Below are 18,710 nucleotides of genomic sequence, written 5' to 3' on the forward strand. Positions count from 1 at the left end.
CACTCTCACACTCACACTCACATACGCATACACAATGTATCACTCATTTGCAGTGTCTAGGCAGGCTGCTTGCTGCTTGATGCTGACAGCCGTAGGTGGTTGGTCGGAGATTGTTGTACAACCGCACAAATTAAAAGAAGTGTAAATGCGGATGATTCTGCAACAGCTGACGAATTTACACTTCCTTATCCGATTCAAAAGAATCGAAGTTAACATTTGCGGCAGATGTACTTTAATCTGATCTCAGGAAGTAACAAATAATACTGAATTTTCATGAATTACAATTAAAGGAAAGATGATGTCTATTAAATTCAATGTTGTATATTATATTCAATCTTAATTTGTTCTCAAAAAAAGACAATTGTTACTATAAATTCATATCACTTGGAAACTTTTTTATTAATCTTTAAAAGCAATCAAAATCAAATTTATGAACATATTATTATTAGGATAGATTATGCTTAAATTCTTAACCTTCTATTAATATAATATTTATTTTAATCTTTTTGCAATTGGTTTGCTTTTAGTCTTTAAAGTAAATCAAAAACCAATTTACCACAGGGGCCTATAAAAATCGTATTAATCATATTAACATATTATATATGTTACATAGCTTCTATTTAGGTTAACTTTTTATTAACACAAGTAAAAACGCTACAGTTGAGTTTCCTCGTGGGTACAGCATTCAAAATAATATATGTCATAAAAGACAAAATATTTCAGACTGTCAGCTAAAGCAATTAAGATCCGATTGCAGTAAGCTTTCATAGAAAGTTATTTTTTAAATAACTTGAAACTTGATCTTCCTTTTGCCTGTTAAATACACTTCCTGCAGGCACAAAGTTATAATGCACTTCTATCCTATGGGTATAATTAAAAATACATATGTATATGAAACAAGTAAGAAAGTTACAGTCGAGTGTGCTCGACTGTGAGATACCCGCTACCCAAATTTAATAATGCCAAAATATTGCGGTATCATTTTCAAAATATACCGAAAATACTAAAAAAAATACTAAAAATATACCGAATGATATGTTTGGTTTATCGATATAGTACACCATTCAAAATATACCATAGACGGCACAATGTACCAGATTGCCGGCCAAAACAACGCAGACCCCTAGTAAGTAGGCGTTTTTGTACATACAAAAGTATTTATTTAATAACTTTCACAATTTTTATCTGATCGCAACCAAATTTTCAGGAATCATAACTACTTTAGTAATTATTGTATAAACCAAAATTCGCAACTCTAGCTTTAAAATTACGCTTCGATTTTTTTGATTTGCGGGGGCGGAAGTGGGCGTGGCAAAAATTTGAAACAAACTTGATCTGCGTGCAAACATAACAAATGCTGTCGAAAAAAAATTATAACTCTATCTCTTATAGTCTCTGAGATCCAGTGTTTCATACGGACAGACGGACAGACACACAGACACACAGACGGACAGACGGACATAGCTATATCGTCTCGGCTATTGACGCTGATCAAGAATATATATACTTTACAGGGTCGGAGATGCCTCCTTCTACCTGTTACATACATTTCCTGCCGGCACAAAGTTATAATACCCTTCTACCCTATGGGTAGCGGGTATAAAAATGTGATGCATTCAAATATTATATGTATTCCGAACAATTTGTTTCTCAATAAGTTATTCATCAGGTATTTTTGTAACTTGTATAATATGAAATGCAAATGTCGAACAACAATAAAATGGTTTAAATACATAATAAAACTGGTAAACACATTTTACTGTGATAAATACTTGAAAGGCATATTTTTCATAACATACATTCGCCATACATTCTTATCCCGATTAGGCTTTGAGTCTCTAATTTTGTGGCAGCTTTTCACGCTTTGAATGTACCCACAGCATTAATGCCAAAAAGTAGACACAATTTTCTGTCTGCCTTAAGACTTGCTGTAATCTTTTGTGCTTGCATGTGTCTAATACCCATCTAATCCGAAGTCCATATAAAAGAAGGCTTACGCACCTATTATCATAATTATATGAAAGGCAGTTGAATACAGCTGAAGATAAGTCCGCTAAAAATAAATAAGCCACAATTTTCCATAAATAATTTAAAACTGTCTAGTTGAGAGTGATTGACTACAAGATATGCTGTGCTTATTTTGCAAGAAATATTATAACAAATTGTATTCTTTATTTAGAAAATGTGTCTGAAGGCAGCATACAAAAAAGACAAAAAACTGTATTGAAAACTAAAAAAAAAAAAAACTAAAAATATTGAATTGTGGCTAGCAAAAATTGAAATGCTTTAATTTAAACTATTTGAATTTCCTCACCAAATATTTCTATGATTTTGCAGGCCATTGTTGCGGACATCGACAAGTTGTCCACTAGTTGCTATTAAATTTGATTGCTGCTAGTTATTCGCAACGGGGTTCCACAGCAAGCATGTTGATTAAATTTAAGTTTTCTGAGCATAGCTTGACTTCATTTCGATTTCAATTGTTGCTTTTCCAGCAAATACCTTTTGACAATTGGCTTTTGGCAAATATGCCAGCCTTTTGTTGCATTTCCGGAAGCACACACACAAATAATCGATGCATGTGCAGCCTTTCCAGCAACCTTGTCACACACACACACGCACACAAGGACTCCTTTGCAGCCACTTATGTATTGTGGGTTATGTGTTGTGTATTGCCCCCAGGAAGTCCATGCAAGGAGTTGTTGTACATCTGCTACGGATAATCGACTGCTTGGTAAATTGACAAAGTTGCATAATTGTTAGAGAGCCAAAGGGTAATTGTAATTAATAGACACAAAATTATAATCTAAGGCCAAAATGGCAAAATGACTGTGTCTCGTATATGGATTAAAATTAATGTCCAACCAAATTCAAAGGATAAATAAAATGATGATTAATGTTGAAAGAGATTTCAATCAACTTATTTTCCTGCATTAAAGTTGTGTATTTAAATAAGTCATTTTAAACAATTAACCAATCCTATATTTGAATAAGGGGCATCAAATTAATACTCTCAGTGCCTCAAAATGTGGAAGGAAATCTTCCACATTTTCAGAAATCTGCCTAGTATTACACTGAACTTCAATCACTGAGATATCCAATAAAAGACTGCATTAACTACCCAACAAATACTCAAGTCGTTTATTATGTGAATGTAATTTATTATTCACTTACTCAAATCAACCATTGTAAAAAAGGTATTTATTTGCTTTAATAATTGAGCTGGCAAACTTGCAATTTTCAAATTAAATTTATGTAAGTTTTAAATGTTTTCTTCCCATTGAGTTGACAGAAAATAACAAATATTTGTCAAGTCATATTTATATTTATGTTGATTGTTTATTCACACTATTTGTGCTCCCTTTCCCTTTTTTAGTTTACAAGAAGATTTGCGGCTGAAAACGGAAATGAATTTAGCGACATTTCCGCTTGACCCATTTGCAATTCACAAACAAGCAAACATTCCCTCACATGCAATGAATTATTGGCTCTTTGTTTGCTTCTTATATTTATTTAACTTTGGGGTTATTTGTTTGACGATGGAAAATATCCCCCTCCGCCAAAAACTGCTAATGAAACAATTAGCAGATTGATTTCTGCTTACTCCGAATAAATGTGTATGGTAATATCCCCAATTATTGCAAAGGCATATGAGTTACGCCTATCGTTAATTAGAAAATTCCTTTGAAAGCAAATCAATCAAGAATTTCCAATTTAATATGTTTAATGCTGAATGATGCCAGCATGGTGTTTATTGGATATTGCAAGCATTTCTGTTGTTTCTCTTCTAAAACTCTTCTTAAAACGGATTGTTAAATTTGTAGTGTTTAACACAATAATTTATTGCAATAATAAAATATTTTTATTATTTGACCTACTCAAAAACTATTTTATCTCCTATAACACAATATAAAGAAAAAGATTTTACTTTGCAGTTTATGCGCAGCTAAAAGTTAGTTTAAAAATTAAACTTTTTATCCATAACTCAGAACAATTTCGTCACACAACCAACCTAACTCTTCTTCGTAGTTTTATCGCCGCACAATTGTATCCGACTTATTTTGATGTTTGTTTCCTTGATTGCAGCTTAACTTATTTCTCTCATGCTTCATGACCTGCACTCGCTATTTGAAAAGTTTTTTTCTTCAATACATTTTCAATACTTTTTTGCTTATATTTTTTATTAAACATGTTGCTATCACAGACTTGAAGGTTGACTGAAATAAATTGACCACATTGTTTTTGCATAAGATACAAATTCTGAAAAAACGATAATTGCCGGGTAATTGTTGAATAATTATTGGGTATAAGCTTAAAATTGATTCTCTTCCTGTAATAAGTTTTATCTTAAAAAAAAAATAATATACATATACGAGATCTGTGAAAACTGGTATTCATAATTCTAATAATTCATAATTCATTTTTGCCACTTTAAGTACACAGAGAGAAAAAATCTATATTGAAAAAAGATTTGCGAACTTTTCGATATAAAAAATCGTGAAACAAGATATTTGGGTTGAAAAAATCTTAAATCAAGATTTTGTTGTTCAATAATCCTTTTAAGGTTCAACAAGTAAGAAACCTGCAGTCGAATGCGATGGACTTTGCGATACCCTATAAACATTTTTAATAAAAAGTAAATAGAAATAAACCGTAAAAAAAATTAAAAAATAAATCCATTATGAATATACCATAGAGTAAATACATACATCAAAATATGTGAGATATAATATAAATATGTCAGATATTACTTTGTGTGTTCATACATACATGCACCTCCGACATACATATATATAGCCATGTTCGTCTGTCTGACAGTTCATCTATTTTCAAAAAAATTTTTCCAAAATTTCTACCGGGTTTTACACAGTCGAGAACACTGTATCTATCTTATTTATTAAAATAGGAATTGTTTTACTTCCTTCCTCTAAAATTAGAACCAAATCCTGGTGTTATTGCTGTTAAGAAGAGAGGCTGGAAATTATTCTATCGTGTGGTCGGTGGTCCTATGAGCTAATTGAAAATGATATGTATTAATAAAAGTTGGACATAGGACATACAAATGTATGTACAAATGTAAATGTTGTACAAATAAAATGTACATTTTAGAACGATTGATCTTGATTTATGATTTAGACTTCTTGGCTCAATTTTAAGATTTTTCTACTCAAGATTATATCTTGAATATTAAGCAATTTAAAATTTTTGTAGACATTTTATCCAGATTTAAGATTTTACCTGCTTGGTTCAATTTTGATATAAAAAAATATTTATTGAAAATTGTGTTCTTTAAAATTCCATGTTTTTTTCTGCGTAACATCAGTGAGGGGAATGTAATCATTTCTCTATTACAGTGTCGCTAGAACCAAAAGAGACTAATAAAGATTTATGTGTCATTTTTATTTATTTTTCATGTTTGAGTCGACATCAACCTTCTTTGATTTTTATGCCAATTTTGAGTCTGTGTTTGTGGTAACTAAAGCAATTCAATTCATGTTTACTATAGTACAAAACAAAAACTTAAAATCACTTACAATTTTGAAAATCCGAATTATTACGAAATACTTTATAGCTAGCCAACATTATGGATGATATACGCAATCGGGATATGAAGGACCTGATTAATTTCTTGTTCTTCTTATTGAATCGTCAAAACTTTCATCTGCATCAGATCCGCAACGAGGAGAAACGTTTTCGCAAGGCCGTTGACTGTTATGCCACAACTCACACGAAGTTGAGCCACGTTTGCCAAATTCGGGACTTTCAATTGCTGCTAGCAGAGAATTCTCGTCAGATGAAGATCCACCATGAAAAACTACAAAAGTTCCTCGACTTGAATGGGGATCTTAAGGATACTCCATTGTATCAAAAGGCTACGGAAGTTTTAAAGGAGACGCTCCACACAATGTAGCAACGTCGAAATGCTTCGAAATCTTAGCAGTTTTTAAAGATATTATTAATTCAATGGACAACGCAAAGAACCTAAATAATAAATAATTAATAAACGATGAGGTTTGCTGCAATATAAACTCTTGGCAAGGGCATTCATAGGTCTTCGATTTAGCTCATTGCTGGTTTCATTCTAAAGAGTTGACCAACTGACCTGCGGGAAAAGTATGCGAGCAAACCGCAAGCTAAAGTAATTTCTACTTAGCCACAATTTCCACAGTAACCAGCATAGAAGAGTGGCGGCAAAAAAAAAGTTTAAAACAAGCAGCGACGCCGCAAAAATTAAAATAAAGTGCCAAGAAAGTAAAAGGCGAGTGCGTTGGCCATCTTGAAGTTGGCCCGAGCGTTAGCAACTGCAACTTCCGGGCCACGGCACGACTTTTCACTTCTTCTTCGGTTTGCTTCTAGTTAAACCCGCATAACGCAAAACTGTTACCATTGCGTGCGTTCCTCCCACCTTCCATTCCCTGCTCGCGTTTTTGTATTTATACCCACTACCCATAGTGTAGAAAGGTATTATAACTTTGTGTCGCTATTATCCGACCCTATAAAGTATATATATTCTTGATCAGCGTTAACAGCCGAGACGATATAGATATGACCGTCTGTCTGTCTGTCCGTCCGTTTGCATGAACACCTAGATCTCAGAGACTATAGGAGATAAAGATATAATATTTTTTTACAGCATTTGTTATGTTAGTTTGCAGACCAAGCTTGTATCAAATTTTTACCATTCCCACTTCCACGCCGAAAATCGATAAAAAAAAACGAATAAAAACCGTAATTTTAAGGCTAGAGTCGATTTTTGATGCATATAATAATAACTATAGTATTCTTAATTCCTGAAAATTATGCTGTGATCATATAAAAATTTCAGAAATTATTAGAGAAATACTTTTGCATGGGTAAACACGCTATCTTCTCACGCTTCTTAGTTGTTTTGACTGCCAATCTGGTATATTTTGTACCCTATGATGTATTTTGAATGGTTCAGTATTTTTGCGGTATATTTTATTAATAATACCGCACTATCTTGATTTTATTAAAAATGAGTAGTGGGTATTTCATAGTCGACCACACTCGACTATAGTTTTCTTACTTATTTTTTTTTTTTTGTTGTATAATTTTTTAACTCATTTTGCACTCGAGAAACGCAGCAACTGACGCTAACACTCTCACCTTTTGCGCTTGTTTCGCTTGCGAGTTGGACAAAGACGAGTGCAAAGTTTTCTGACCCAAAAGTCGCCAAAAACTTTCATTCATATTCGCCAAGTACTACATCCCATTCGGGTTAAGAGCCAAATTATGAATTTACAGTGACTGACGTGCTAAACATGTCCTTCTTTTGGACGATCCAACTCTGCAATCTAGCAACAGTAACTCAACTTTATATACATATGTATACAATAACAACATTCTTTATAACGAAATATTGTTTATTAAGATGGTAGTTTCCCTGCAATAATGAAATAAATAAATAATAATAAAACTTTGAATATTCTGTTGTTGTTATCAATCTAATTAAACAAATTTCATTTTTGTATATAGAATTGAATTGCAAAATAAAAGGTAAATATTTTCCGTTCTTTTTATGAAAAAAAATATTGAAATTATTATTATTATGTTGAGACAATTAAATTTGGAGATATTCATTCATATTACTGTTATATACGGAATAATCCTATGCCAAGAAACTTGTTTTCCCAAGGTCTATACACGCGGAATCAAAACTATATTCTAGTTGGCGAATTAGCAATGTATATATCCTACAGCCTCTGCATAACCACTTTTATGCTTCAACGTAAAATGTTGCAAGTTATGTATATTCTAAGATAAATTCATTAGCTTGCCTTCAATTTATTGCTTAATTACAATAAAGGATACATTCATTTTTATTTTAATCTCAAAATAATCAAAAATAAAATATTTATTAATTTAAAAATTAAATTGTTCCATATGCCAACTCAGAAAGATTCGGTTTCACTGTTACTTTATTGACTCTAGGAATGCGTTTCACATAATTTAGACTTTTAACACAGTTTAGTAGCTTCATACCAAGGCTTTCACTGGATCGCTTATAATAAGTATTAGTAAATTAATAATAAATATATAATAATTCAACAATTATGTATCAGGAATTGAACATGTTATTAGTCCACACTCAACTCCTCGATGCGTGACACGAGCACAGCTTTCGTTGCAGATTTCGCAGGCTTTTCCCCAAAATGAGTATCCAATATGAAGCGCAGTTGAGCGACCGTGCAGCCGTTAAGGCGCTTATCCTTGATAAGTTGTTCGACAACATCATACGATTTAATTTGATCCTCACTGATTTTGGCCACCTTTGGAGCGCTGGCCCCATCAGCCTCGGTTTTAGCTGCTCGCTTCTTAGCCGTTTCAATTTCGGGACCAAACATGCTATTATAGTCGGGAATAAATTTTTCAATGCGTTTATTCTGTACAGCAGGATCTGGCAGCTGGCTAAGATTGTCCTCATCAGATTTAATGTTCAAGGCGAGTGCAAGTAAATTCGATTGCAGCACCTCAAGATTGGGATCATTGATCAGATTTGGCTGATAGTCGACCGTCAGTTTCTTGATGACCTTCTGAAAGAGTTCAACATTCTCTTCTGCGGCCGTATTTTCAATATTATTCCAATCGCACATATCGATGTCTCGAATGTCCCTTGCTTCCGGCAAATAGACAATCTTAAAGCCATCGCCTGAGAGCAGCGAGCGATAGTTCTTGTCATCTGGCTGAGCAGCTTCCACGGGCACTAAAGCCACATAGCGAGGCACAGACTTGCGCTTCGATAGGAACAGGCAAATGGCGATTTTCTCGCGGTGCAAACAGCGCTGCCAGAGCGCACAGAAGAGACGCTTTGATCCAACGATGCTCTGATCATCAGGATACATAAAGCTGCAGGGCTTACTATAGAAATGTGTAGGCAATGCCGAGCGATGCTTGAATCCCAGCAACATCATTCCAGGCGGGTGCAAATTGCGCACGCGATTCAATTGCTCTGTCGTCACACGCAGCGTCTCATCACCCACTTTGCACTCGTACCAACCATCCGTCGTTTTAATCTGATACTCATGAGTTATCTGCTGCGTCTCGCCATCCTCCTTTCGCACCATTATCATGCGCTTCTTTTTCACCACGCTATTGTCACGTCGCATTATATGCACCTTGTGCGGATAGGATCGACGCTGAAAGTAATTGTAGAACTGGGCGGATATCTTGAGATTTGGCCCCAGTGAGAAGGTGAAATGTCCCAGACAGCGACGCAGAAAGTCTTGACGCAGCTTACGATCCTCCAGAATTTCGCGCTGTAGTTGCGCATCCGGAACTCTGAACGCATCTATTTCAATAGCTGTTGGAAAAATACGAGCATTAGTAAAAATATTCACTGGGATTTAAATAAAACAAATTAATCATAACATTATATGTAATTCTAATTGATGTGTATAAAATGTAATATATGTACATATGTACATGATCAAATACATAAAATATATGGATATTTAATTATTATAATTGTGAAATCTTTAAAAATATAATTAAAATATATGAATTAAATATTAATTTAAATAACGATTCACAACTCAATAGCTATGCGAATTGAGTCTGTAAGCAATTGCAAAAGCGCAGCCAAATTGCACTTCACTTGGCTGCGAGTGAATATATCGCTGTTTATTCTGCGATATCATAGAACCTCAACGGCTACAACTGCTCGCCGACAAGGGGAACAAACATCGCATAACCACTAATACTACTAATTATCCGCTTACCTCTCGACAGCGTTATGAACTCCTTGTAGAACGGCTCGTAATCGAAGTCATCATGCATTGGAATGACCTGGAATTCGAATTCCTTGCCCTCCAGATCGTTGGCCTTCTGCAGAGCAGCCTGGAATTCCATGCTGGAGGGCGAATGGGGTTCCTCGATATCTGTCATATACACAATCTTAGCATTGTTCAATTTCTTGCCACACTTTTCCAGCAGCTCAATACACAGTCGAATCATGTACGCAAAGTTGCCACGGCCATCGGGTTCAGCTATGCCATAATCGCTGGAAAAGGACTCCTCCGCTGTGCCCATAAATTCCAAATAGTGCTCTACAATCGATTTGGTCAGTTGCCGCAGTGGAAGAAAGACGGCACAATTCGCTGGCACAACAATGTTGTCCAGACATTGTGCCTCGTGGGGTGGCGGACTGTGCTTGGTGTTGGAAAACATTAGACCCATCAGATCTTTGTCGTTCACCAGCATGCCTGAGATGAAGGCTCCGCGTATAATTTTGAGTGCCTCCATCAGCCTCTCTGTCTATCGATTTAAATAATAATTTAATCAACAAATTGCAAATTAAGTGTTTGGAATTATTACCTCCAGGTTGGCGTCGACAACAAAGAGAATCGCCTCACGCCCATTGAAATCACGCTTTATTTCGGTGTCATCCTCTGAATCAGTCAACTCAATATCACGATCTGGATTCCAACTGCTCATTTTGCCTTAATTTACTTGTTAATGTTTTAGTTTTTAAAGTCCGCCAATTTCACAACAGCGATGCGACGCCGGCAGAAATTGTGTGACCAAATACGCAGAGTGCGCAGACATCGTTGACATTTTTTAAACATCGATATCGATATATTTGCAGCCAATATTTTATAAATAATTATTTATTTTCTACTAAATAATAATTTTAAGCTATTTATTTTTTTTTTTAAATGGAGTGTTTTATTTGAGAATTCGATATTTCTGAAAGAAAACCGGAAAGTCAGCGAAACCGCAATATTAGAGCAAACTGCTGGAGTAAAACAAAAATAATTTCTACTACTTTTTTGGATCTTCAAAACGGAATGTGTCTTAATCAAAATTTAAATTAAAATAAATGAAATAGTTACAAACAACGGCATACGGGCATCAATGTTAAACTTCTATTTAAAAATTCAAATATACCGCTTAAGTTTAACATGTACTAAAATTGACCACATGCGCAAATTAGAGACTGTACTATAAGCAGTGCCATTTTGAGTAAGAATAATATAACTATTAACAGATGGCGCCAGAAAGATAGCACCATCTATGAGTGAACGCACTTGATGCTTCAATACTGGACATTACAAGACGATAAAAAACAAAAACACCCCAAGTTCGTTATACAAATGTTTAATACTATAACAATCAGTTTATAACATATAAATAGGTGCTTCCAAAAAACATAAATTATTATGTTACAAATTTACGTATTTGATTCTACGATACTTCCATATCGACCGAACATCTCAAAAACGTCATCGCTTTCACTGCAACTAGAGGAATCTAAATCTCCCAGGATGGTAGTGCCTTTTAAGTTGGCTAATATCTTGGCAGATGGTCGATAGTAGATGTGCAAACGACTGTCATAAGTACATGTGCCAATATGATACTTCATAAACCGGCTTGCCTTACGTCTTCCAATAAAGGGACTTAGAATATTCGCCGTGAGCACAAACTTATCATATCCGTTTTCACTCGATTTCATATCAGTTTCAGATCCAACGGATGACGGTTTGTGAAGCAGAATCCCCTTTTCAGTTATCACAAAGGCAGTTTGTGGCACCGAATCTAAGTCAAGGACTTGCTGCTGAGATTTGGAGTGTTTCATGCGCCTTCTGCTGACATTAATGGAATCCTCAGAGCTGTCACTTAGCAGTTCTATGATTTCAGGTGTTGGATGTCTTGTTAACAAGTCAGTATTGGCATGGAAAGGACTATTCGAATTAGTTAGTTCGTCCATTCCTTTCTCTTCCCTTCTTTGGCTCCCTTTAAGTATGTTATCGGAGATATCACTTTGTTGTTTAGTAGCTGGAGATCCTTTTGTAGACATCGCTTCATTAGAATCTCTAATTTCCGAGTTCCGTTGCGACTGGTTTTGTCTCTTCTTTGTTCTTCTACTCATATAACTGGAATCCTCAGAGCTGTCACTTTGTAGATCACGAATGTCGTACGTTGCATTTCTTGCAGTCACTTCAGCATTGGCATGAAATATACTATTAAGGGAATTCGAGTTAATTCCCTCCTGGGTAGAAATTTGCTTACTTTTCTTTTTCTCATAGCTGTCATTTTCTTGTTTAGCTGCTGAAGATCTTGTTGAGGACATCGCTCCCATAACCTGCAGCTGGTTTGGTAAAGAAGATGTAGTAGCATCAAACTCTATAACTTGCAAGCTCCTTTGCAACTGCTTTCCCTTCACCTTCGTTCTACTCCTGACATCAATGGAACTCCCAGAGCCAGCACTTTGCAAATCCACCATGATTTGCTGCGATGTCGATGCTCGAGATCTCGTTGTCATGTTAACATTAGGCGAATTTGAGTTAGTTTCCTTCGGTGTAGATTGCTTCCTTCTCTGCAGTCTCCGGCTCATACTAAGCAAATTTTCAGAGCAATCGCTTTCTTCGTTATCTGTCTGAGATATTGGTGAGAAGATTGTTGCTTTAGCCGACTGGTTGATATTCAAAGAAGATGCGGTGTGCAGCGAGCGTATTTGGGACTGCTCACTCTTTTTCTTCATATTAATCAAATTTTCAGAGGAATCAATTTCTTCGTTATCTGTCTGAGATATTGGTGAGAAGATCGTTGCTTTCGCCGACTGGTTGATATTCAAAGAAGATGCAGTGTGCAACGAGCGTATTTGGGACTGCTCACTCTTCTCAAATTTTGTGCTTACATTAATGGGATTTTCCGAAATGGAATTGTAGTCCTCAGACATTTTTCTCTTAGATTGGCTCTTAGGCAAACGTAATTGTAGAGCCTGCTCTTGGCTAGAAAACGCAGATACATCTCCCCGTTTTTTAATACTTGCAGGAGATCTAGGGGTTAACTCCGTTGGACTAGAAAGGCAATCGTCTTCCAATTCTTCGTTTTCCAGTCTGCACATTTTATTGGGCACTGGGGAAGACGTCTTTCGCTTTGTCCACATAGTGCCGCTGCCTCGCATCCATGGGGCTGGTAAACAGTCTTGTCCTCGGCAATGGCATTCGCTGTGATAGCGGTAGATGCGGTAGCTGCAACAGCGTTTTCTGCACTCACATTCGTCGCTAGATGATGAGGATGAAGCAGCTGCAGCAACTAATGATGTGTAGCGTCGTTTCCGAAACATCTTACGACGCTGCTGTCCATTGAAAGTGACGCTCGTGAAGCTGTGGCAATGCCCCCGATGTCTTGAGTAGTGAATTCTTCTTTGCGATAGTGCTTGCATGTGACGGCGATGCTGCTGCTCCTCGAGTAGATCATCCGCCTGACAGGCGTACTTGGCACGCAGCTCGGCGCGCTTGCATGGCAGCGTGCGATACATTTTGATAGTGGTCAGCGAAGTGCTGCTTTTGGTGGAAATATTGCGCTTACGACTATCGCGAATATAGCGAGCTGTGTCCATAGAATGCATAGACTCGCCATCGCTGTCGTTGCTGCGGCTGCTGGTATACACTTCTCCTGGTTTTGCTGGTGTCGCAGCTGGTGCACCTGTGCTACAGTTGTCAAAGGAACTCTTGTGGCGTCTCAGCCAGCCGCCTACATGCTCCTCAATCTTATCCGCATCGAAGGTATTGAGTATGCGATCTAAGCCAGCCTGCTTCCACTTGCGTTCATGCTCCTCCATAATGGGCACCGTCTGGCTTAAAATCTCGCTTTGATCCCCGTGGCACAATAACAAAGTGAGTTCTGTGTTTGTTAAAGATTGAGTGGATTTGTTGAAATCGTCTTTAACTTCGCACTCTTTAGCCTCTTCAATGGCGTCATTGTTGTCGGCCTCATCTTCAGATTGAAACAATTCACCCAGTTCTTCAAATTCAAATTCATTGCCATCATCTTTGTCCAAACAATTCTACAGCGATCACAAAAAAAAGAAGCGTCTTAAGTTGCCGATCTGCTAATTAATGGACTCTTACCTTGAAGAAACTGGACCATGTTTTGGAGCGTTCGTAGCTCAAGTTTCCTAATAATTCCTCGCCAAAAGACTGCGACATTTTCACAGTTTATTGAATATTAATTTATTATCAATTCCAGCTTGATCGTAGAAACTTAAATTGTTAATAAAAAGAGATTTCTCAAAGCTGTTTTGCTTGACACCTGAGTCGGAGTGTGACCGCAACCAATGTACCAAAAATATACATGTTAACAGCGAAGTGACATACCAGAATACGGTATGAAAAAAAGTGACAATCAGTTTTTGGTAACACTTTTCGTTTCTTTTGTTTCGAAAACGAAATAAAAAGGCAATATTCGATGTTCCTTGCAATACTGATTATTTTTCCCAAAAAGTGCAAAAGCTTATAGCCTATTTCCACTGCCACTCAGTTTCTTTACGTTTCGAACCGACTTTTTTTTTATATTGGGCGAACGTAACATTCAACCTGAACGGAAAAAACCTAAAAAAAATTGAGGTTTTTGGTGCACTGGAAATAGGCTATTATCCTACATTGCTTATAAACTGAACACAAATATTCTTCCTTTATAGCCTCTTTCCACCTCACTCAGTTTTTCTACGTTTTTTAAAGTCTCGTTTCGGGGTTTCCATCTGCACGAACCGAGAAATATGGGCAACGGTAAAATTCTCAATATGGCCGCTCTGAAATGTCAGCTGTTCAAATGTAAACACGAGTTGGCGAACAATTCAAAAATCAGCACGCGCATTTTAAAATGGAAAATTTTCTTAAATTTCAAGATTTTGATGAGGATTTTGACGAAATGGTTGATAAATTAACCGAGTATAGGCCATTGCCACTATTAAAGAAATCGCCATCAGTTTGGACCTATGTAAGTAGAATTGCTGGCAGCAATGTAATATTTACATAAATATTTTTACTTTTTAGCAACAGCTTGGGTGTTTTTGGGAGCGCGATGTTCCTGGAAACAACGAATCATTTTTTGAAGATAATTTTCGAATTAATAGGGAGGAGTTTGGCACCCTTGTGGAGCGCCTTTGTGGATTGGCCAAAAAAGGCACTACATTTCTCCTCCCATAACTCGAACAACATAGCCTCGTGGAAGCCACTCCACGATATTGACGGCTTTCGAGTTTTTTGGCTCATCTAAAATATAAAAAATTTGCTTTAAAAAGCAAAATAAAATTTTAATTTTTCTATTTTCATACCTTGGCGCACTTTAATGTCAGCTGTTTTGTTAGTGGTGAGCTCTTTTTCGTTGTCATATCGATCAAAATATCGCATAATTACCCAAAAAGTGCGTTCGCTATTTCTACGTAGCTCGCGAACGTAGAAAAACCGACTTTTTTTCTTATGGGTTTTTACATGGGGCGAACGTAACATTCGGCCTGAACGTGAAAAAACCAAAGAAAAGCAAAGAAAACCGTGCGGTGGAAAGAGGCTATTAATGTTGCCAGACCAATAGACCAAACCATTGAATTTATCGGCCAACCACCGCAAAACTTATCGATAAGCTTCCAACGAGCACGAGATTTGAAACCATTCGTGAGTCGCTGCAAACAGATATGTTGCGTCATTTGAATGTCACAATAATTATTTAGATTCAATAACTACATGATAGATACGTGGCCACACGTGTTGTTTATTGAGTGAATATTGTAATATTTTTTGAAACTTAAAATTGATGTTACCTTAGATAAGCATTTCAGTTTCTTAATAAACAATAGAACACTACGAGAAGTAGAAGTCCATATGAAACGTTCAGCGAAGCTGCTGCTGATCTCTGTTTCTTAATTGACTTGGACAACAGCACAACGCGAGGAGGTGCGGCTGGCACCGCATGTTGAATGGGTGTTGCTGGAGGTGGTGCGTACACGACGGTTACGCCAGAAGGATGCGCTGGTGCCGGAGCTGCAGGAACTGCAGCTGGTCTAGGATGTAACAGGACCGTGTGCTGCTGCGTGCCATTCGTTTGCGTGGCATTGATGCTGTGTGTGTAGTTCAAAGTTGGAGTTGGTTGTGATGCTGCAGGAACATTCCATCCCACAGGAGCAGCTTGCGCTGGCACCACGTGCTGTGGAGTTGCAGGTGGTAATCCATTGGGGCAGACGAGATGAACAGTTTCGGTGTATAATTTACGATGACCCGCAACAGGCTCTTTAATCGTTTGCTTATAGCATCCATTTGCATCTGGCACTCCGTTTTCAACCACCTGAGTCACTGGCGCAGCTGCTGGAGCTGCTGATTTGGCCGAACTCTTGGCGACCGCGTGGCCAACGACGCCACCCATCAATGCGCCACCCAGCAAGCCCATGCCTGAAGTTAATAAAATATATAACACATTTTAAATTTGTTAAAATCAATAGTAATCTCTTACCAAAGGATCTTTTTCCGCCACGAAGTGGCTTCGCTTGGGTACCAACACTAAGCAGCACGACTAAAAATATAACTCTTACCAAATGAGGTCTTGACATTGTGAAATTCGTTCAGTCAACTGGAGCGATGGCTTGATTCTGACTTAAGTTCGGCATTTCAATCAACTGCGCACAGTCAAAATAATACTTCGCAGTTGTCTATATTTACACAGTTGTTCCTAAAAAAGCTGCAACACCTATAATGAGGTTTAATTTAAGATAATACACCCGAATACACGCTCATTAATTCAACACGGGAAAATAAACTAGGAACAAACAGTACGAATCCGCAAAGCAAAATGATAAATGTTTTTAAAAAATTGTTTTATTTTACCAAAAATTGTGCTATAGAAGTCAATTAACAAAAACAAGAGAGTAAAATAAGTGAGAATAAAATGATTGTCAAAAATAAATTAACTTAATTCTACTTTATTAAGTACTGGGTCAAGTACTAAGGTCAAAGTGTCTGATTAAATATATATAAATGGGTTTTACGTCATAAAGTAAATTCAGAATGAATCATATCAAGATATGACAGCAAATAAATATTATTTGAAGTGTATTTAGTATGAGAGTTATTTAGATCATTTATTATTTTTGGGTTTGATAAGTAAACAAATAACATTATACATCTGTTTACTATTTGTGTTTTATATACTGAAATTTTAAAAAAAGTTTAAATATAAATTTACGTATGTATTTTGTATTCCACTAATTGTTATATTGCTTAAGGTTTTTTACCTCATTAATATTTATTCATTTTATTGCATTGGGACATTAAACCCAAAAAACCAAAACAAATGGTTATGTTTCGGCTTTTACAAACCGTTGTCAGCTAATATTTATCGCAATGAAAATAAAGTTTGCGATGCAGAAGCCATATGCATGGAACGTGTTTTTGGACTTGTGAGGATTGACTTGAAGTGGTGTGATTTAAGTCCAAAATTGCCAAAAAAAAACTGAAACGAGAATAAAAACTTTAATTGTTTAATGAGAGCAACTCTTTGTTGCCGTCCCTTTCCCACTTTGATGGTTTGTGTGATCGGCGCCCTTTTTAATATCAGCACATATATATTTTTTTTGTTTTTCGTTTGGTTTTGCTTGCAACATGGCAGCCGACAGGCGGCAGACACAGCTGCCACATTGCATATGGCACGTGAGGTATTTCATTTAATTTTGGATAATTTCTCGGCAAGGAAAGACACGCAACATGGTTTATGTTAACAACCAAACAAGTTGAGTGGAGAGGCTTAGCTGCTTTTGGGGCCATTGATTAAATGGGCTTAAAGCATTGACTAATGATGACTGAAGATTGGACAGCGCGTTGGAGCGCATAATTCGACTAGCCAATGGCCAAATGGTTGTCGAATTGTACATACATAGTTGTTGGGAAAGTGCCGCATCATCTTGAAGGTTGCCTACAACAAAATGTTTCTATCGAAATCCTCAAGTCATTTGTTTCGTGGGATTTGCCAGCGCGCGTCTTTAATTTTCTTAATAAATATTTGTTTACTTTGGGCCGAGCTGGTTCCCTGATCTTAGTCCTGGCGCCTGGACAATTGTCAATTGCAGAGCATTTTCAAGTTGTCAGCATGAATCGAGGGGTGGTGTGGGGTGGGGTGCGCCACTTGAGTTCTAGTTTCGGGCTGCCAACCATAAATCATTCGTAACGCCGAACGATGACGACGAAAATGTCAGGCGCAGGATGCGCAAAAGGACAACGAAAAGCAGCGAACGACGGCGGCATTCACAAGGCGTTGCAGCGTCTTTACACTTGATGGACATTCAGGCCTTGTGGCAATAGCAAACACTCACTCTCACACACACACACAGACGAACATTCACCAGACACTGTCCTGAGCCTGCAAGGATAATGACGCGCAAATCGAGCCCATCATCAGTCGTCGTCGTCGCCGTCTCTGGCGTTGTCTCTGCTTTGTTTCATGTTGTTGTGGTTTTGCTTTTAGTTGCCTCTATTATCCTTAATGCGACTCACTTTGTTAGAAACGTCAGTCGGGCTGCAAGCGCCATTATCATCACGTTGTGTCTCTTTGAGATACAACAAACGCAAAAAAATAAAACCTACTATAGCACATCGGAAAATGTGCAGACACGCCGGCAGCAGTCGCCCCTCTTCCGCCCACCGCCTCCCCCAAGAGAAATGTGTCCAAAAATGCACGAAAATAAAGATAAAACATGACAGGCAGTTCACATTCGGTCATTTATAATAAGCCAAATATGACCGCGACCGCATGTGCCAGAGACTTTTCTTGCCTTCTTGGCGTGGCATTGACTTCACTCTTCAGTTTATCATTCAGTCAGCCTAACTGGTTAGTGTTTGGCTCCTTGCCAAGAAAAACTTATGGCTACAAGTACAAGTGAGTGCATATAAAATAATAAAATAAATAAGAAATTGAATTGT

At 37.1% G+C, this 18,710-nt stretch overlaps 4 protein-coding genes across 4 annotated transcripts; 1 reads left to right on the top strand and 3 right to left on the bottom strand.

Annotated features, from left to right (window-relative positions):
- Nucleotides 1-5,477: 5,477 nt before the first annotated feature.
- Nucleotides 5,478-6,029, top strand: LOC132785666 (uncharacterized). Its single transcript, XM_060791863.1, has one exon. It carries the CDS (start codon nucleotides 5,585-5,587, stop codon nucleotides 5,909-5,911), a length of 327 nt encoding a protein of 108 aa, XP_060647846.1. The 5' UTR covers nucleotides 5,478-5,584; the 3' UTR covers nucleotides 5,912-6,029.
- A 1,859-nt stretch (nucleotides 6,030-7,888) lies between these two features.
- LOC132787286 (ATP-dependent DNA helicase 2 subunit 1) lies at nucleotides 7,889-10,576 on the bottom strand. Its single transcript, XM_060794228.1, has 3 exons — nucleotides 10,336-10,576; nucleotides 9,741-10,275; nucleotides 7,889-9,322 (listed from the first exon to the last, which is right to left on the bottom strand). The coding sequence occupies exons 1-3, from the start codon at nucleotides 10,453-10,455 to the stop codon at nucleotides 8,100-8,102; spliced, it is 1,878 nt and encodes a 625-aa protein (XP_060650211.1). The 5' UTR covers nucleotides 10,456-10,576; the 3' UTR covers nucleotides 7,889-8,099.
- Nucleotides 10,577-11,110: 534 nt separating this feature from the next.
- Nucleotides 11,111-14,089, bottom strand: LOC132787285 (uncharacterized). The gene is made up of 2 exons (XM_060794227.1): nucleotides 13,878-14,089; nucleotides 11,111-13,813 (listed from the first exon to the last, which is right to left on the bottom strand). Exons 1-2 carry the CDS (start codon nucleotides 13,953-13,955, stop codon nucleotides 11,192-11,194), a joined length of 2,700 nt encoding a protein of 899 aa, XP_060650210.1. The 5' UTR covers nucleotides 13,956-14,089; the 3' UTR covers nucleotides 11,111-11,191.
- A 1,402-nt stretch (nucleotides 14,090-15,491) lies between these two features.
- Nucleotides 15,492-16,586, bottom strand: LOC132787290 (uncharacterized). The gene is made up of 2 exons (XM_060794232.1): nucleotides 16,252-16,586; nucleotides 15,492-16,190 (listed from the first exon to the last, which is right to left on the bottom strand). The coding sequence occupies exons 1-2, from the start codon at nucleotides 16,346-16,348 to the stop codon at nucleotides 15,580-15,582; spliced, it is 708 nt and encodes a 235-aa protein (XP_060650215.1). The 5' UTR covers nucleotides 16,349-16,586; the 3' UTR covers nucleotides 15,492-15,579.
- Nucleotides 16,587-18,710: the final 2,124 nt, after the last annotated feature.

The sequence above is a fragment of the Drosophila nasuta genome, chromosome 2R (assembly GCF_023558535.2).
Source record: "Drosophila nasuta strain 15112-1781.00 chromosome 2R, ASM2355853v1, whole genome shotgun sequence".
Taxonomy (NCBI): Eukaryota; Metazoa; Arthropoda; class Insecta; order Diptera; family Drosophilidae; genus Drosophila; species Drosophila nasuta.